The sequence below is a fragment of the Olea europaea genome, unplaced genomic scaffold, assembly GCF_002742605.1.
Source record: "Olea europaea var. sylvestris unplaced genomic scaffold, O_europaea_v1 scaffold827, whole genome shotgun sequence".
NCBI lineage: Eukaryota > Viridiplantae > Streptophyta > Magnoliopsida > Lamiales > Oleaceae > Olea > Olea europaea.
The window spans coordinates 190,956-211,543 of record NW_019266709.1 but is presented as its reverse complement, the minus strand read 5'-3'; the positions used below and the strand labels follow the sequence as shown (position 1 = coordinate 211,543).

Below are 20,588 nucleotides of genomic sequence, written 5' to 3'. Positions count from 1 at the left end.
ACTGAACTTATGTGAAAATTACAAAACCATCACTAAAGTTTAAAATTTTCAGTAACGGTCACTTAAGTTTCGGAGAGTTTTAAAAAACGATCACTAAAATTTAAAAACTTTCAGAAACGGTTACCGAAATTTTAAAACACTTTTTCAATTTTTGGTGCTATTTTTGCGGCAACTTTTTGACTACTTCCAACCATCGATACCGCCGAAATTTAATACCATTGGAAAGTCCACAATATCCTCTTCAATTATGATCCAAAATCTCCTCGTAACTCCAATGGATTCGAGCGGAAAATCAACGCAAAATTCACCTAAAAAACTGAAAATCTGCTCAGATTTGTAGATTTTTTGGGCGACTTTTAAGGAGATTTTTCGGTGACTTCCGACTACCAAAGCCACTGGATTTTAATATCGTTGGAAAACTCACAATATCCTCTTCAATTATGATCCAAAATCTCTCCCAACTCCAAAGGATTTGGCCAGAATAAACCCACAAATTCAGCTACCCAAAAAGGCGAAAGTCTGCCCGGATTTAGGATGCTGAATTTGTGGGTTTATTTCTGCCAAATCCTTTGGAGTTATGGGGAGACTTTGGATGGTAATTGAAGAGGAGATTGTGAGGTTTCCAATGGTATCAAAATTCGATGGTCTTGGTGGTCGGAACTTGCCAGAAAGTTGCCACAAAAGTCGCCCAAAAAACTGAAAAATCTGCCCAGATTTTCGTCTTTTCGAGAAGCCAAATTTGTGGATTTATTCTAGCCGAATCCTTTGGAGTTTGAGGGAGATTTTTTGTGGTAATTGAAGAGAACATTGTGGGCTTTCCAACAGTATCGAAATCCAGTGGTATTGGTGGTCGGAAGTTACCGAAAAGTTGCCTCAAAAGTAGTCCAAAAAATCTAAAAAATCTACCCAAATTTTCGCCTTTTTGGGTAGCCAACTTTGTGGGCTTATTTTGGGTGATAATTGAAGAGGACGTTGTGGGCTTTCTAACAATGGCAAAATCGAGGGGTCTTGGTTGTCAAAAGTTGCCGAAAAATCGTCGAAAAAGTTGCACATTTTTTGGGCGATTTTTGCAGCAATTTTCTAGTTAAATCCCTTGGAGTTACGCGGAGATTTTAGGTGGTAATTGAAGAGAATATTGTGGGCTTTCCATTTATATCTAAATTCGGCAACATTGGTAATCAGAAGTGGTCGAAAAGTTGCCGTAAAAGTAGCCCAAAAAATTGAAAAAGCGTTTTTAAACTTCAATGATCATTTCTACAAGTTTTTAAACTTCAGTTACTATTTCTGAAAGTTATTAAACTTCGGTGACCATTTCTAAAGGTGCCCCAAAACTTAAGTGACTGTTACCGAAAGTTTTAAACTTCAGTGATTGTTTTGTAATTTTTGCGAAAGCTCAGTAACCGTTTGTAAAATTAACCCATAAAAAATTAAAATAAATGTAAAATAAATTGACGGAAAAACATAAAAGGACTACAGTAGTGGTCAATAATTGTTGCTAAAAAGAAAAGACAACGGTCAAAATGTGTTGTTGAAAACCTTAAGGCAACAATCAATGAACGTTGCAAAAAATTTTGTGCAATACTCAATGAGTGTTGCAAATAACCTTACGTAATACTCAATGAGTGTTGCAATAAATGTTAATATAACATTCGTTGAACATTGCAAAAAAAAACTTTACGCAATACTTAGTGAGATTTGCAAAAAGTAGAAATACAACATTTATTGAACGTTGCCAAAATTCTTTATGCAACTGTCAACACTCACTGAGCATTGCAATGCAACATTCATTGAACTTGTAAAAAAATCTTTGTGCAACCTCATTGAGCGTTGTAAAAACCATTAACATTCAATAAACATTACAAAAAATCACTTGCAACGGTCTTTGAACATTGTTGTATCCTTTTACTCTATGATAACATTGAACCCCGCAACATGCTCCTGAACACTGCAAAAAGTAATTACTACATTGAACCCCGTATCAAAAATTAGTTAATAAATCACATTAATACAAACAATTTTAAATTAGATTCGTTCTATATACGAGTAATTATACTAGTAATGTATGATATTTCATTGGTAATACTTGTAATTTTCTTTAATTTAATTTATTTTCTGGCACACAATTGCTTTATGTATTCTATCTATAGTATATAAGAATTCATATTATAATTATTTCATATGAAGGTTAATTGATCTGGCTAACATTGAACATGATAAAATGGGATGATTGAATAATTGAAAAAATGAGATTATTCGGTTCTTTACATTTTTAAAATTTCAAGTACAACGCTGTCGGAAATAATTTTAGTATAATTTTTTTTAAAAATATTCAGAATTAGATTATAACTTTTGTTTTAGTGAAATTATCTTCCATTTAAAACAATAAAAGAAACATTTACGTTTCAAATATGTCGAAAAATATGTAGCTGTCTGTTTTTGATAATGATCATTTATTATTTAAAAAAAAAAAAAAATCAGCATTCTCAAAAACCTTGGTCCAAGTTTTGATATTCTTATGAATCATGATGTCTATTTACCATTAGAACTCATGTTTGCTTGTGCATTTAGCCTATGCATGGCAGTGATTTTTTATCAAATAATTTTTTTGAAATTATTTATTTTCGAATTCATTTTCTACTATATATTTTAAAATAAAATCACGTTCTTCTATAACATTTTCCCACTCTTTAGGTACATATTCTCATAAAAAAATACTATTAAAAAAAAAGCTCTCCAAGTAATTTTGAAAATCATTTTTTCTCCTTGCTCATTTTTTTAGTGCAATTTCCAACAAAAAAATAATAACAATTATCCTCCATTTAAAACAATAAAAGAAATGTTATCAAATTTATCGGAAAGTATGTGGCGATCTCTTTTTGATAGTGATCATTTATAATAGAACAAAACTTTAGCATTCTCAAACCTTGGTCCATGTTTTAATATTCTTGTGAATCTTGATGTCAATTTGCTCTTTGAAAATTACAAGAGTGCTCATATTTTTTTGTGCATTTAGCCTATGTGTGGCAATGATTTTTTATCAAATATTTTTTTAAAATTATTCATTTTCAAATTCATTTTCAGCAGTATATTTTAAAATAAAATCAAGTTTTTCTATAATTTTTTCATTTTCGTTAATTACGGATTCTTAAAAATAAAAAATCACTTTTAAAAGAAGCTCTCCAAGTGATTTTGAAAATCATTTTCCTCCATGCTCATTTTTTACTGCATTTTTCAGAAAAAGGAATAAAATATAATTCATTATCGTCCATTTACGACAATAAAAGAAACTTTACGGTTCAAATTCTTTGAAAAAATATGTGGCTATGTGTTTTTGATAGTGATCATTTATAATAGAACAAAACTTTAGCATTCTCAAACCTTGGTCCAAATTTTGATAGTCTTGTTAATCATGATGTCTATTTGCCATTTGAAAAATTATAAAAGTGCTTCTGTTTGTGCATTTATCCTATGCGTGGCATCTATTTTTTTTTTTTTTTTATCAAAATTATATATTCTCAAATTCATTTTCAGCAATATATTTTAAAAGAAAAAAAATCACATTTGTAATAATTTTTTCTTACTATATATATATATATATATATACCAAAATGGGCCCAGGGGTATAGAGTAGAGATGGAAATGAAGAAATACTCAAATTGCTAAATTGAAGAAGTTTTTATTGATCAAACTTTTGAAATTACAATATTGGTACTTTGAAATTGTAAGATTTAAATAAAGAAAGTATAAGAATACAAAGATTTCTTAAATTATCTTGAGGCTGATTTACATGTTACGAGAAGATTGTCAACAATTCTATTAGAAAGAAAAATTTATTTCTAGATTTCCAAAGCTATTTGCTAAAAAAAATTAGAAATTCAATTCTTTATGAAGAAAATAATCTTCAAAATTTAACTTATGGTAAAATTATCAATATTATCAATAAAACAGGATTAAATTTATGCAATTATATGAAACTCAAAGCAAAATTGAAATCGGAAAGGTCTGAAAATCGTAAAGAATTAGGATCATTCTGTAAAAATTATGGTTTTGAAAAAAATTCTTCCTCCTCCTTCAAAATTGAAAAAGAAAAATTTTCAAAAGAGAATTTCAAAAGAATTATTCCAAAAATTATTAAAAAAGAAATAAATTTTCAAAAAGAAAATCTTCAAAAAGTTCTAATGTAACATGTTGGAAATGTCAAAAAACAAGTATTATTCAATAAATGTCCCTTGAAAGGAAAGATTAATAATTTTCAAATTGATGAAACTATTAAACTTGAACTTCTTAATCTTATCAATTTCAGTAGTTCTGATAATGAGTCAAACTCAGAATCAAAATTAGAACAAGTTTTCCAAAAATAAGAAGATTCTGAGACAGAAACTTCTATTCAATCCTCTTCTTCAAGTAATGATAAAGAAGTTTGTGGTTGTAAAACTATAAATGTTTTATCTAAAGAAGAAGAAATTATTCATGAAATTATTAATCAAACTATTGTTCTCAAAGAACTTTCTATTCAATTAAAAAAGTTATCTGTTCAAAATAATATCAATAGAACTGATGAAATTGAAAATCAATATATTGATGAAAATTTTAGTTCTATCAATAAACTCAAAAATCTTTCAACTCTTCCAACATATTATCCTTTGAGAGCATCAGCTTTTGTTTTCAATTTTGAAGTTTCTAGCTTTCAAATTGAGGTACTAAATTATTTGGATGAAAAATAGTAGTTTTTGAATTTGAAGATTTTTTTATCATCACTATCTTTTAAATCTTTCTTAGAATTATTAGAAGTGACTTCTGATTCAGAATTTATTTTGATTCTGTTGAGTTGAGAACACAAAGATTGAAGAGCAATGTTTGTATAATAATTTTGAGCTTGAATATTTTTAATATCTTTTACAACAACCTGAGATTCATCAAATCATTTTCTAGATATTCTTCTGAGAGCGAAAGCAAGAATTGTAGTATTATCATGTAAAACAATAATTTCTTGCAAAGAAGGATGTTAAGATTGAATAGCATCTCCACTTGGAGTTCTCCAAGTCTTTTTTGAAGTAGTAGTTGTATGTATTTTTTATTTAATAGTTTTTTGACCAAAAACTTTGAAATAATTACACTCATAAAAACTTAAATCTTCTGGGAATTTATAGAATTCTTTCTAATAAGATTTTCTTTCTTCTTTTGAAAAACTTTTGAGAAATAATTTTCTGAAGTTTTTAACAATTGGATTTTGATCTATTTTGAACTCATTTTTCTGTCAATTCTTGAAAAAAAAAAAAACATTACATTGATGTTCAAAAGTTTCTGAAGGAGGTACCATATCAAATGAAGTTTGAGATTCTAGTTGTTCAGAATCTTCATTCTTTTTCTTTATATTGAGGTTTTAGAATAATTGGATTGAAATCAACACCAAAAAGAGAAGATGTTGAATTTCTAGCAGATTGAAAAGAGGTTCTAGGTCCATCTTCAAATTTAGAAGAGTAAGATCTTTGAAATCTAGAAGAAGATCCTTTGAATGTCATCTTAACTTTTCCATCAGGAAAGGTAAGAACTTGATTAGGAATTGTTTGAACAGGAGCAGGAATAGGATTTTGAACGTTTTCAAAATTCCCTTCAAGTCCTCGAGATTGAAGATTCTAAGGAATTGTCTTGGGAATAATTGTATTTGATGAAAAGGATTGCATTCAACCAAAAGACTTTTATCTTTCGGAGATGAATGAAGAGAGCCAATACTGAATTGAGTATTCATGAACTTGTAATATACTCTATATATTACAGCAAAAGCATTTGAACAATCATCAAAATCAAGATTTTTTGTTTGAATATGAAGATTTAGAATATTAAGAATGGCTCCATCATTGAGATTAATTGAAAAATTGGGATAACAATTTGAATAAACGGGACCACTTTCTAGATTTGATTCTATAACAAATAGTAATGAATTTTCAAATTTGAGAAGTCTTTTATCTCTTAGAGTTAAGAGAATATGAATGTCTAAATCAACTCAAAACAATGGTTTGAAAGCAATTTTAATTAATCCAACACGAAGATGTTTAAATTTCTTCCTATGGAATTCAATTGATTCTTTTAAAAATAGATTGATAAATGCATTTTGACTTTTTGATTGGTATTGTTTGTTCAAAAGTTTTGATAACATAATTTTGAGAAAAATCAAATTTTCCTATTTCATGGATAGAGTTTTTCTCCATCTTTGGAATAGTCCAATTTTAAAGTCTTTGTTCTATTTGAACTATTGAAGTTCATGTTGATTAAAATCATTTGATACAGATGCAAATGCTTGATCAAATTTTTCTTCATTTTGAAAAATATTTGGAGTATTTAAATTATTCTCAGATCCACTATTAGATCTCCTAAACCAATTTGTTAAAAGAAGTATTCAAAAAATTATTTAAAAAGAAAATCTTCAAAAAATTCTAATGTAACGTGTTAGAAATGTCAGAAAACAGGTCATTATTCAAATTCAAATAAATATCATTTGAAAAGAAAGATTGATAATCTTCAAATTAAAGAAGATATTAAACTTGAACTTCTCAACCTTATTAGTTCCAATAATTCTGGTAATGAGTCATTTGCAAAAAAAAATTTAAAATAAAATCACGTTTTCCAATAACTTTTCAAGTTCTTAAATTACACAATCTGGAAAAAAAATCACTTTTAAGAAAGCTCTCCAAATGATTTTGAAAATCAATTTTCCGTTTGCTCATTTTTTTACTGCATTATCCAAAGCAAAAAATTACTATTAACCATTTAAAACAGTAAAATAAAATAAAATACTTACATTTCAAATCTGTCGAAAAATATGTGGCTTTCTGTATTTTAAAGCGACCGTTTATTATTGAATAAAATTTTAGTAGTCTCAACCTTGGTACATGTTTTGAATTTCCTATGAATCGTGATTTTTATTTGTAATTAGAAAATTACAAGAGTGCTCATGTTTTTTTGTGCATTTGGCCATGCGTGGCATTGATTTTCTTTCATCAAATAGTTTTTTTAAAATTATTTATTTCAAATTCATTTTCAACTATATATTTTAAAATAAAATCATGTTGTTCTATGACTTTCTCTAAATTATCAAAAATAAATAAATAAATTAATTAATTAATTAAATAATAATAATAATAATAATAATAATAATAATAATAATAATAATAATAATAATAATAATAATAATAATAATACTTTTAAAATAAGCTCTCCAAGTGAATTTGAAAATTGTTTTTCTCCCTGCTCATTTTTTGTTGCATTTTCCAATAAAATTATTATCTTCCATTTAAAACTATAAAAGAAACAATTAAGTTTCAAATATGTCCAAAAATATGTGGCTCTCTATTTTTGATAGTGATCATTTATTATTGAACAAAATTTTAGGTTTCTCGGACCTTGGTCCAAGCCTATGCGTGGAAATGATTTTTTATCAAATAGTTTTTTAAAATTATTTATTTTCACATTCATTTCCAACTATATAAGTTAAAATAAAATAACATTTTTCTATTATTTTTTCCTACTATTTAATTACACATTATTTTTTTACTACATTTTCCAAAGAAAATATTTTCTTCCATTTAAACCAATAAAAGAAACATTTACTTTCAAATCTATCGAAAAATATGTGGCTATCTGTTGTCGATAGTGGTAATTTATTATTGAACCAAATTTTAGCATTCTCAAATCTTGGTCCAAGTTTTGATGTTGTTGTGAATCATGATGTATATTTGCCATTAGAAAATTATAAGAGTGCTCATGTTTGTTTGTGAATTTAGCCTATGTGTGGCAATGAAATTTTGTCATATAGTTTTCATATTATTCATTTTCAAGTGTATATTAAAAAAAAAAAATCATCTTTTTTTACAGCTTGTTCGTAGTGATGTCAATGAGTTGAGCCTCGGCCCTTAACCTCACGAGCTTGGCTCTTGCTCGCTGCTCGCGAGCTCGTGGCTCGTTGAAGCTTGAGCGGCTCGCGAGCTCGTCATCTTTTTTTTTTTAAATAGAGAAAAACACAAATAATGTAATGAAAACACTTTTTAAAAAAAAATAAAAAGTGTTAAAAATATATAAATAATTTAATGAAGACACTTTTTTTCTTTTTTTATTTGTATCACATTGTAATATTTTTCATAAAGTATAAAATATTTATGTAATGAAGACGAATTGTTTTTTGAAATAAATTTACAAAAAATATATATGTTTTCGATTTCTTTTAAAAGTAGATAAAATGTAAACCCTCCTTCTTTATCCAGGTTTGGAACCGGCCACATCAATTTTAAGTAGGCTGAATTAAAAATTGTACACGAACAACTTGTTGTAACGTGTACAATTTTTAAAAAAAAATTAAATTTAACGATTAAAAAATAATGAAATTTTGATTAATATAATTAAATCAAATATTACTTGCCTGATGACATGCAATTTCAGCATATTTATCTTGTAGTCGAAAATGAGCGTCCTGTCAATCCTTCACGTACATTAACTCTTCCAAAATATCTTTTTTCGATCAGCTCCTGAAATCGATCAAAACCCTTTTACCTGCACTAAAAGTATACTCCAAAGCAATAGTTCTAACAGGAGGTGTTCGCAGATCTTTCACAATTGCAAAAATAATTGGCCAACGTCTTTCATACTTTTGCCAAAATTCAATTACTTCTTTTGAACATTTTTTAATTGTTCTATTTGTTGGCATATTATGATTGAAGTAATCAATTAATTTGGCAAGCATCACATTTTGAGTTGCGGCTGATGTTTGATGAGATGCAAATGTAGACACATGGCACTAGATGAATACATTGCAGTTGCATCATATCTAAATGTATTAATGCCTTGAAATAAATTCATTATTTCGGCATCATCTTCTTCAATTTTAGCCGAAGGAGTAGGTGCAGAGGGTACCCGACTAACATTCACACTCATTCTTCCCGTATATAAATCATACATTCCACATAATGTCTGCTCTAAATTCTTATAGGTGATAGGTGTATCAAGTATTAAGACTTTATTGATTTGATCAATTAAGTATTTAGTTCTCGAAATATTATATCGAGGGCCTATTACGCATGCTAAAGGAAATAACATAGGCAGTTCTTCTCAATATTTTTCTAAACTTTAATTTCATAGCAATTATAATTTCACTAAAAGTATGATCATTTTTATATTTATGGAATATTATTGCAATTATATAATAGCGTTCAAGCACCATACAACTTGTGGGATAATAAACGTCGGATAAAATCTTTGTGGTCTCATAAAAAGGTGTCAAAAATCGTTTAACTTTCAAAGCTAAAACCCAATCGAATTCATTCAACATACCATTGTCATCACTTTTAACATGTCTATTATTATAAAAATCAGTTATTAAATGTTCAAAATATTCACATGACTTTAATAGCAAGTAAGTAGAGTTCCATCTATGACCTACGTCGCTAATAAATGTTTTAGCAGTCGTCATCCTTAGTTCGGCACAAAAATTTTTAAATGCTTGTTTTCTACTAGGAGAGATCGTAATATATACTAATGAATTTCTAATCCTTTAAAGTTCATCATTTATATGTTTTAAATCATTTTGCACAATTAAATTCAAGATATGGCACACACAACGAATATGAAACAAATACCCACCAAAATTAGGTTGAAGTGTCCTACATAATTCATTGACGACTACCTTATTAATATTAGCATTATCAAAAGTAAAAGACTGAATTTTAGTCTTGCAATTATATTCTCTAACAGTACTGATAATAACATTATATATATTATTAGTATTGTGAGGAAATTCAATAATTCTAAATGCAATAATTTTTTTATGCATGCACCAAAGTGTATCTATATAGTGTACGAGCTCTTTTATTAACCCCTTCTCATATATCAGAGGTTAAAGATATAACACTTCCATATTGTTACAAATCCATAATTAATTATTGTTTTAAATTATTGAAATATTATATTGTAATGGCAAGAAAAGTGTTTCAACTTACCCCAATGTAATTTGGTTGCATATATTCTTTCACGAATGAGACGAAGTATTGGTTGTCTGCAATAACCAGAGGCAACTCAGTGATTGCAACAAATTTCACCATTTCGGTTCGAATATTGTCCTCCGAATACACCCACGTGGATAGGGGTGAAGTCGTAGAACCAGCGCCTAGACTGCAAAATTGCAATTGTGTTTGACTAGCTGGAAGAAGTCCATGTCTGGTCACACATGCTTTGTAGTGACGGTTGAGATGGGTGGTACCAGTTCCTTTTTGTCATGCCAATCTTTGTTGGCAGTATTTACATACTACCTTAGATTCTGCAAGGCCATTGACGACTTTTTCCGTTAAAATTAACATAAAGTGATCCCAACATTTTGCTTGTTTTTTGCCCTTTAGCTTTTCCTGGCATCTGGGATGTTTAATTCAACATCTTCGTCCTCATGTTCCGTTTCGTTAATATCATCCAAATCAATTGGATTGTGGCGTTTCATGACCGTAGAATGTGAACATCTTTAGGTATGTGTACGTCATTTAAACCGACAAATTCATTTGAAAATTGACTTTGTGGCGTCCTAGGCGATTCGCCATGTGGCTCACATCCCATATCGAATAAGCTCTCAACAAATGAGCGTTGATCCATTTGTTTGATTGTTTATGATAAAATTTAAATATAATAATTAGAAAAATTTAAATGTAGTGGGAATTGGATGAATTGAAATTGTAACTGAATAAACTCTAAAAAATGAATCGATATTATATATTTTGCACAATAGCATAAGAGAGTAAAAACTCAATAATTGATAAAATAAAAGAGAGATGAGAGTTGAACAATGAGAAGTGAGAATGAGGAGATAATTGATATGAAAAAAAAGGGAAGTTAAGGGGGGTATTTATAATAGAAAGAAAAAAAATCAATTACCGTTTGGTCACTGAAATTTTTTCAGTGACCGCAACGGTCACTGAATTCTGTGATCATTTTGGTCACCTAAAATCACGAGCCACGAGCCAGGTTGTGGGCCCAAGGCCTGTTCGGCTCGCGATCGGGATCATGATTTTACGAGCCCAAACCGACCACAAACCCTATTTCGACAAGCTAAGCGTCGGCTCGGCCCTTTTAACATCCCTACTTGTTCGTACTCCTTTTAATTACACATTTAAAAAAAAAATCACTTTTGAAAAAGATCTCCTATTGATTTTGAAATTTTTTTTCTCCTTGCTCATTTTTTGCTGCATTTTTTCGAAATAAAAATAAATTTTCACTTGTTTCTATATCTTTTACTTGTTTTTATAATCACATTTTAAATGAAAATCACTATTCAAGTAGACTTCATACAAAAGGTTTAAAATAATCTTACACTTTAGACTAAATCTTAAGTTCACATGTTTTCATACTCAAGGCACTACTAAAAATCAGTTTTCACCTATGAATAATTACAAACAAATTGTATCGATTGGTAATCAAAAAGGGATTATCCATTGGTAAAAGTATTAAACTTTTAACTATGAAAATCACAAATGGAAATTCCGATGGTAAAAGTTGTAGCTTTTCACCAACGGATATTCCATGCTAAAGTTGTTGTCTAGTATGCATACCATTTACCAACAGCATATCCGTAGGTGATGCAGTTCAATCTTTATTCTAAAAACTGTGTCAACCTTTCACCAACAAATTTTCTGTGGGTGAAGAGTAGTTTATATTACTAACGAAATTGTCATTACTAATATTAATTAATTTTAATAACTAAAGTTTCAAACATTTTCCTACAGAATAACAATAGGTGAAGGATAATTAATTTTTCAAAAAAAAAAAAAATCATCCCCTTCAGAAATGAAATTTCCGTATGTGAATTAATATTCATAGCACATACGGAAAATCAATTGAAGATATTAATCAATTCTAATGAATATAAAAAAAAATTCAATCATTCACCTACTAAATATACGTAGGTGAAGAGTAATAAAATATAAATAATTATTTATATAATAGTATAATACACTATGTAAAGGTATAATACACTATAGCCCAACCAAAGGAATTCTTATCCCACATCGAAAATTTACAACAAAATCTTTACAGATATCATCTATAAATTAGAGGTCCAATAAGTGATTAAACATCTTTTTGTGTTTTTTAATTCAGTGGGCTAAAAGTTAAAAATAAAATAAAACTATAATTATTAAACAATAACAACAATAATAATAAACTAAATTTGTTTGCCATGCCTTGTACCTATGCCGCTATTTACAACACTGATTTTTCCAATTGTAATAATGGACATTGACCAATGAAAAATCAGTTGGTAATTGTTCGTGTGAAAACCAGAAAACGTACAAGATTGTTGTACAAGTAATAAAATTTGTGAGTTAAGAGTATCATTCTCACGAGGAATAAGGTCTAATTTGTAGTTCAATAGCTACTATTAAATTCGAAGTGTGGTGATATCAAGAGAGTTGTGATTTATATGTACTCTATACTAGTCCTAAACTAAGAAAGCAAATAAAATATTTATCTAATTTTTGAATGTATTGGAATCGTGAATTTCCTTATTGCCATTTAATTCAACTCTTAATTCATAATTAAGTAAATTAGTGTATTCAATATAATCGATCATCCACTTTTATTCAATATTTCTTTCGAAGATATATTAAACCTATGTTTAACATGATCTGATCTTATTCCTAATCCGAATTCATATGAAAAAATACATTGATTCACAGGATTTATCACACATGCCATAGATATTATTTCTAATACTTATTGTCCATATGTTGATTTCACTGCGTTCTAAACTTATTGTAAGTATTTCTACACTATAGCAAGCAATTTACTATCTAATTGTGATCAAACAATTAAATAGTTTAATGAGAATGCAAAACCAATCAAGAAAGATCATGAAATACTAAATTAATTATCTTGAATTAAAATAAAAACAAACAATAGAGCTCATCATTCATCCAATACAATAAAAAACTTAGCCAACCATTTTCATTATTAAATTATACAAGAAATAATAAAAAAAATCACTCGGATCAAAGAAATATGGAAGAAGGTAGAAAAATCCACTTTCTTGAATGAAATTTTGATTTTAGATGGATAATCTTCAAGAATCTTGTACAATTCTCTTGATGTTGATGATCTAACCTCATTCGTCACCTCAAAAATATGTAGAATATATGAATTTTTAGGTCTAAGGCAGGTTCTCCATTATATGGGCGTGTTCTATTTATATGATGCAAAGGAAACTCCTTACAAAAATGAAAAAAGGAAACCTAAATTTTTTCATGTTTAACATTGAGACGGGCGCCTAGTGTAATCTAAGGCGCGCCTCTAGGAGCCTTGGGGTGCCTCAGTCACCTCATTTTTGGTTGGGGGCGCGCGCCTCTCCTATAGGCGAGGGCACACTCCTTGACTAAGTTCCAGCAGCTGAACGACTTTCTGTATTTTTGTCATAATTTTTTCTTCCAATATCCGATTATGGTGATTCAAAGTGCATTGAAAGCTTACTTATAGGGCTATAATTCTTCCTGAGACATCATTTTTTCAATTAAAAAATTTTCTATGCCAAAATTGGGTCTCAATATGAGACTAAAAATCCGAATCATAATTTTTTCAGTTGAAAATTGATGTATGATAATATTTTGACTATGCTCATGTTTGAGTCACATTCTAAGAAAAAATGCATTATTCATGTCAAATCAATGGAAAATGTGTAGTTAAAAAATAAGAAATTTTTTTTAGATTTGTGTGTAATATTATTTTATTGAAAAATTTGTAGTTGAAATGATGTCAAATCACTGTTGAAAAATGTATTTTTTTTGAAAATAATGTGGCTTAAACAAGACCGATAATTCATTCCTTTTACTTCTTTCCAAATCTAATTGACCCCGAGCGCTCTCAAATCATTATCATGATGTCCGAAAAAACTTCGAGTATTTGCATTTTTGTCCTCAAACTTTGGATTTAGTTCATTTTAACCATTTTCCATTCTTTCTTTCAATTCTTTTTTGAAACATGAGTTTTTCCTAATAAAAGCAATAAATAACAAATTAAGTACTAATCCGTCCAAAAAATAACAAAATATCATTATTTAGGATCCCAATTAAATGTAGAAACTTCACTTATCAGTAATGGTTAAGGTAAAAGATTCACAATTTACCAACGGAAAATTCATTGGTAAAAGGTATACTCCTTACCTACGGCACGATCTATTGGTAAATATCAACGACCCTCAAATTAGCAATGAATGTGTGGTTTCTAATATTCCGTTGGTAAAAAGTACTAGCAACGGATATCGTAGTTTCAAAAATGGAAAATCAGTGCTTGAATCCCTTTTTTTTTTTTTTTTTTTTTTTTTTTTTTTTGTGTGGCAGTGAGATTACATGTTCAACTAAGTTTTTAAGTTCATGTATTAAATTTGACGTTCCACCCTAAGAGAACAATTTATTAGCTAGAGTAACTAAGGTTTTTAGTAATCCAAGTTCATTTTTTTGCTTAGCCATGTAAAATTATGCGACATGCTCGAAAATAGTTTCAGAGTAAAAAAAATCTTAATTTGAAGTAAAAGAATTTAAAGATCTTTTTTCATCGAATCTAATTACAAATTCATGCTCCAAATTCTAGTTTTTATTGCACTCTTATGGTCAAGATGTCAATTAAAGTAGACGTCCAATTACAACACCCAAATTCCCAAGGTTTGTAAGAATTACAGTGAAAACTAAGGTAAACAAAAACCATAATGCACCAATCGAACATAAATCATTGTTTTTAAATCGACAAATTGTTTGAAAATCATTCGATTTAAGTTTAGATAGTTGAAAACTGTTTGGAAAAAAAAAATCCTTAACTATTCACCCAATTTATTTTTTATTCTTTTTTTCAGAAAAGTTACTTATTTAACACAGTATAAATTATTTATTAGTTGAATATCTATTGTAACAAAATTTACTTGTTATTTTGTTTCTATTGACTCTTTAGATAAATAATGATTTACAATGACACTTTTCAAAGAATGAATTTGTGAGCTTAAATTTTATAGTTATAGAGGAACTCACGGACATTTGTGGAGATCAATTCTATTAAGCGTTATATTGAAATTGCAAACCAATATAGTTATTTTTCTACTTGTTTGAAATACGTCAACTTTGTGTAACTAAAATCGTGGTTTGAAAAGAAACAAATTACAGACAGTGGTTTAGCTTGATTTTGTTTGGAAAATGAAATGGCTTTCTTATGGTCGAATTTTTATCAAAATCTTTAAAATGATTTGGTTTGAAGATACTTCAAAAATTGCCCAAATCAGACCATTTTGACACAAAATGAAAAATGTGTCTATAACGTACATGTTAATTGCTCATTTTCTGCCCGTGATTCACTTATATATGATACATAGCCAGGACCACAAAGGCTCTGCCTCCCTAGCCCCCCCACCCCCCTCCCCCAAATGGCCATGGCCATTTAGAATAATTCGAAATAAATGGTGAGAGGTTATATGATGTTGAGAGCTGAGCTTTCAATTTAAAATTCAAATCACTCCCTTTGTAGAGTAAATCAAACCACTCTTTTTCAATCCATTCCATAGAATACATGTCTGGTCCACTTAAATTGTGACCCACAGCCATTATTAAATGAAAATCCCGACTACATCTCTAACTATAATCATTATAATAAAAATGTTTTTTTGCAACATACAAAAGGCAACATTCATTAATTAAATGTTGATAAAAGTGTCTATTACAACATTCTAATAAGTGAATGTTGCCATTTATGTTAATAATTGAGATTTGGCTGCATTTTTTAAGTGAATGTTGCTAATGTCGTCTTTTTGCAACGTTTATTTAGTGTTGCAAATTTTATTTTATTTTTTGCACTATATTCTGGTTGTTACTTTAGTAAGTAGATGGGCATGATTTTTGATTTGTATGGCAGTATCCTAATTATGTTTTTGATGTTGCTTTAAAGCAGTATCCTAATTATGGTTGGTTGTAATTAGTTTTCTAACAATTTCTGTCATCGATCAGGTTAGAGTACACAAATTCTTGAAGAAAACAGAGAGGCAAAAAGTTAAAGAGACAAAACAGGAAGGAGGTGGTTCTGATGGCAATGACCAAGAACAAGAAAATTTGTAAAAGGCTGTTAATAATTTGATGAAAAAATAAAAGTTGCGAGCAGTGGGGCAACTAGTTAAAGGACAGGATGATTCAAAACCATGGGGCACTGATGCTAAAGCAAAGGTCTGACCTAACTCTTGTACTCATTGCATTAAGTTTACAGTTTTCTTACAAACTAAGAGCCCCTTTGGTAGTTATTTTCTTTAAAATACATTTTTCTGTCTCTTCTTTTCAACCACACATTCTTTATTAAAATAATATTACACATAAAACTAAAACTTTTCCTTATTTTTCAACCACACATTTCACATCAATTTACTATTTTAAAATACATTTTTACACAAAAATACTTATCAAACACCCCCTAAATGTGCACAGGTTGGCAGCCGACTCAGTGAATTGCTGCTTCAAACAGCCTATATACAACCTCCAGTCAATCGGTTAGCAGACAGTTCACCTGATATTCGACCTGCATTTATACACACTTGTATAACTGTACGGAAGGAAACAAAGTAAGTTTTTTTTCTTTTGACCCCCCCCCCCCCCTCCGGGGCCATGGCCGTTTAGAATAGTTTTAAAAAAATGGTGAGAGGTTATATGATGTTGAGAGCTGAGCTTTCAATTTAAAATTCAAATCACTCCCTTTGTAGAGTAAATCAAACCACTCTTTTTCAATCCATTCCATAGAATACATGTCTGGTCCACTTAAACGGCGACCCACAGCCATTATTAAATGAAAATCCCAACTACATCTCTAAGTATAATCACTACAATAAAAATGCCTTTTTGCAACATGCAAAAGACAACATTTATTAATTTAATGTTGATAAAAGTGTCTATTGCAACATTCTTATAAGTGAATGTTGCCATTTATGTTAATAATTGAGATTTGGCTGCATTTTTTAAGTGAATGTTGCTAATGTCGTCTTTTTGCAATGTTTATTTTGTGTTGCAAAATTTTATTTTATTTTTTGCACTATATTCTGGTTGTTACTTTAGTAAGTAGATGGGCATGATTTGTGATTTGTATGGCAGTATCCTAATTATGTTTTTGATGTTGCTTTAAAGCAGTATCCTAATTATGGTTGGTTGTAATTAGTTTTCTAACAATTTCTGTCATCGATCAGGTTAGAATACACAAATTCTTGAAGAAAACAGAGAGGCAAAAAGTTAAAGAGACAAAACAGGAAGGAGGTGGTTCTGATGGCAATGACCAAGAACAAGAAAATTTGTAAAAGGCTGTTAATAATTTGATGAAAAAACAAAATTTGCGAGCAGTGGGGCAACTAGTTAAAGGACAGGATGATTCAAAACCATGGGGCACTGATGCTAAAGCGAAGGTCTGACCTAACTCTTGTACTCATTGCATTAAGTTTACTGTTTTCTTACAAACTAAGAGCCCTTTGATAGTCATTTTCTTTAAAATGCATTTTTCTCTTTTTTCTTTTAAACCACACATTCTTTATTAAAATAATATTACACGTAAGTCTAAAACTTTTCCTTATTTTTCAACCACACATTTCACATCAATTTACTATTTTAAAATACATTTTTACACAAAAATACTTATCAAACACCCCCTAAATGTGCACAGGTTGGCAGCCGACTCAGTGAATTGCTGCTTCAAACAGCCTATATACAACCTCCAGTCAATCGGTTAGCAGACAGTTCACCTGATATTCGACCTGCATTTATACACACTTGTATAACTGTACGGAAGGAAACAAAGTAAGTTTTTTTCTTTAAATCCTTCTGTGTTATAAGAAAGCTTTCTTTTTGTTGCTTCAAGTCTTCAACAGTGCTTACTGCATCTCTTTGTGCATGAACTTTAGCAAAAGATATGGTGTTATCCAATGCGTTCCACTTGTTACTAAAGGCCTTTATAGAACAGTAAATTCATTTATTTCTTCCTGTTTTTCTTTGGGAAAAATCAGATACAATCATTTCAAAATAGCACAATTATTAAGGCGTGACTTGGAAATTTATTTTTAGTTCAGTTAGTGTATTAAATCTTCCAAGGAATCTTTTGATGAACTCCAATGTAAATTGTGTCAATTTTTCAGGTAGTTGGTTTTCCGTGTGTCAATTTTGCAAAAACGGTAAATAACATATGATTTGATTGAAATTCAAATACAGAGACATTTTTCTTATTGATTCAAAATGCTTCTCTTGCAACTTCGTTGGCCATTGTGAATTTGTGTGGTGAGCAAATTAAAGAATGTATGAAGAACGACAAGATTGAGTATGCCATTAGAGTATTATTCAAAAGCTTGTTATTGCAAGTGGAGCAATAAGCTCTTCATGCCTAAGTTGTATCAAAATTTTATTCCTAATTTTGTTATATTTTGAAGCTCCTTTTTATTTAGTTGGTGTTGTATCACATTATAATGTTCAAATGTATGAATTCAAAAATTTGTAATGAAATTATGAATTTTTATGCAAATTTCAAAATTTGTTCAAAATGAGTCATTTTCAATTTTACGAGTCAATTCACATAAATTGCTATAAAAAAATAAAAAAATAAAAATAAAATCCTAGGGCAACGGTCAAAAAACTTGTGAAAGTGTTTTTGCAACGCTCAAAAAAATTTATGAAATGATTTATCTTCTACTCTACGACAACATTCAGATTTACAACATGCGATCGAATGTTACAAAATGTCTTTAGCAACATTTTTTGAACATTGTAAAAATTTGTTTTTATTGTAGTGAATAGAGAGACTAGCGAATTCAAAGACGACAATAGAGAGACTAGCGAATCAAAGAAGATCATGTTTTGGAATTTACTCCAAGTTGGGAGGTTGCCTTTGAGAATGAGACTTCATACATCCTTGATTGAAGTGCGGCATTGATTGACGGCTGTATTATCTCAAGTTTTCAAGTCATAGATGAGTTATATACTACTTATGAAGGGCAATTAGCAAAAAAAATATCTCTGTCATTCACAACTATTGCAAAAATACTCCCGATTTTCTCAAACTTGATATGTACACTCTCATTTTAAACTTTCCTTGCGGAGTTGGTCCTTTCTATCTATTTCATTAAATCCTTCCATAAAATATAGGTAATTGGCGTAAAATTCCGTATTGCGCTCCATTATTACACAAACTGTTCCTATCATTTCAATTTTAACATTTGAAAATTCAAATCAATCCTTTTTTATCCACAAAAAGTTAATTATAAAATGTAACACCCTGTATATTAAATTTTAATTCCATGTAGGCTAAATTTAATGTTGGTAATTTAGCAAATAAAATAATCGATGTCCAGCATTGTCGTCACACTAAATTTCAAAAGTTAAAGTGATAAATACAACCCACTTATTTGTATAAATAATTTATTTTGCATACATATAATTTTAGAATTTATCGTAAGTTATTTGAGTCAAATATTTACGTATTTTTTAATTGACAAAAATATATCGATATTATACTTTTTTTGTAGCTCGTATTAAATAACATAAATTATTCCAAGAAAAAATAATTTTAGATTAGTTTTATCTAAGTTATTTTGGTAGGAAGAAAGTATTTTGAATCCTATATTTTATTAATAAAATATATATTATTATATATGTATAAAATCAATTGAAATGTCCCATTCATTGGAAATCAAAATAAAACGTCCATTCATTGTAATTAAAAGAGAGAGAGAGAGAGAGAGAGAGAGAAACACAAATCAATTATTATGAATTAACAAAATGGAACTCATGTCAGGTACTACTTGGAATTTGAAATGACATTGTTATAAAACGTATATCAATCATTTATGTAATAAACAATTACTTGTTCTTCCTGATTTTCACACCTAACTGACAGTAAAGAATATAATAATTGACTAGCTGATTGAATTTTAAAATTAACTCTTCCACGTTTTGAATTTTATGGACGTTAAGTTGATGTCATACAAGTAGATATTGTGTGCATATATAGTGTATATGTGAAGTATCTTTTTCTCTTTGCCATGCAAAAAGTGATTCCACACGTTAACACACCCTTGCTGAATAGGAGTATTGTTTATTTCCCCAAACATATTCAGCATTTTACAAGTTGGTTTTCATCCTCTTACAAACATTTTGCCCATTTTTAATTAGTCTCAAGGAATATTTTTAGAATTGGTTATATCAACTAAGTTAATAATACTTCGTGCAAGTGATAAATTCTTATTTTTCGTGATATTTTATAGATTTTGGCATGAAATATGTCAAGGCCTTCGGGTTGATTTCTATGTTAAATCCTGCGGAATGGACTGTTAAATCGAATATGTTAAATACTTCGAAATGTACCGTTATGTTGAATATTAAGTCCCAGGGAATGTTAGAATTCTGATGAAATTTCTTAAGCTATTGAATGTTACGATCAACTTGCTCTAAATCTAAGAAATGTCGGTATACTATATTATTTTATATTTATATCACGTTAATAGTAATGTGTGCGTATTTTTACTATATATTTTCAAAATACTCACTCTTATTACAAATTCTCAGATTAGAACGGGT

At 29.2% G+C, this 20,588-nt stretch overlaps 1 protein-coding gene across 3 annotated transcripts; it reads left to right on the top strand.

The window, feature by feature from the left end:
- Nucleotides 1–16,882: 16,882 nt before the first annotated feature.
- On the top strand, nt 16,883–19,169 carry LOC111391704 (DNA-directed RNA polymerase 2B, chloroplastic/mitochondrial-like). 3 transcript variants are annotated; one of them, XM_023016953.1, is made up of 3 exons: nt 16,883–17,434; nt 17,689–17,822; nt 18,803–19,169. In XM_023016953.1, exons 1-3 carry the CDS (start codon nt 17,348–17,350, stop codon nt 18,807–18,809), a joined length of 228 nt encoding a protein of 75 aa, XP_022872721.1. In that variant the 5' UTR covers nt 16,883–17,347; the 3' UTR covers nt 18,810–19,169. The 3 variants fall into 3 exon arrangements, with proteins under 3 accessions (XP_022872721.1, XP_022872720.1, XP_022872722.1); XM_023016952.1 differs by lacking the exon at nt 18,803–19,169 and adding an exon at nt 18,231–18,493; XM_023016954.1 differs by lacking the exon at nt 18,803–19,169 and adding an exon at nt 18,158–18,493.
- Nucleotides 19,170–20,588: the final 1,419 nt, after the last annotated feature.

Bases quoted from the DNA above. Each gene is read 5' to 3' on its own strand.
- LOC111391704 (XM_023016952.1), top strand. From the start codon at position 17,348: ATGAAAAAACAAAATTTGCGAGCAGTGGGGCAACTAGTTAAAGGACAG. The intron at 17,435-17,688 runs GTCTGACCTAAC...AAATGTGCACAG, and splicing joins GCACTGATGCTAAAGCGAAG to GTTGGCAGCCGACTCAGTGA. The intron at 17,823-18,230 runs GTAAGTTTTTTT...ATTCAAATACAG, and splicing joins ACTGTACGGAAGGAAACAAA to AGACATTTTTCTTATTGATT.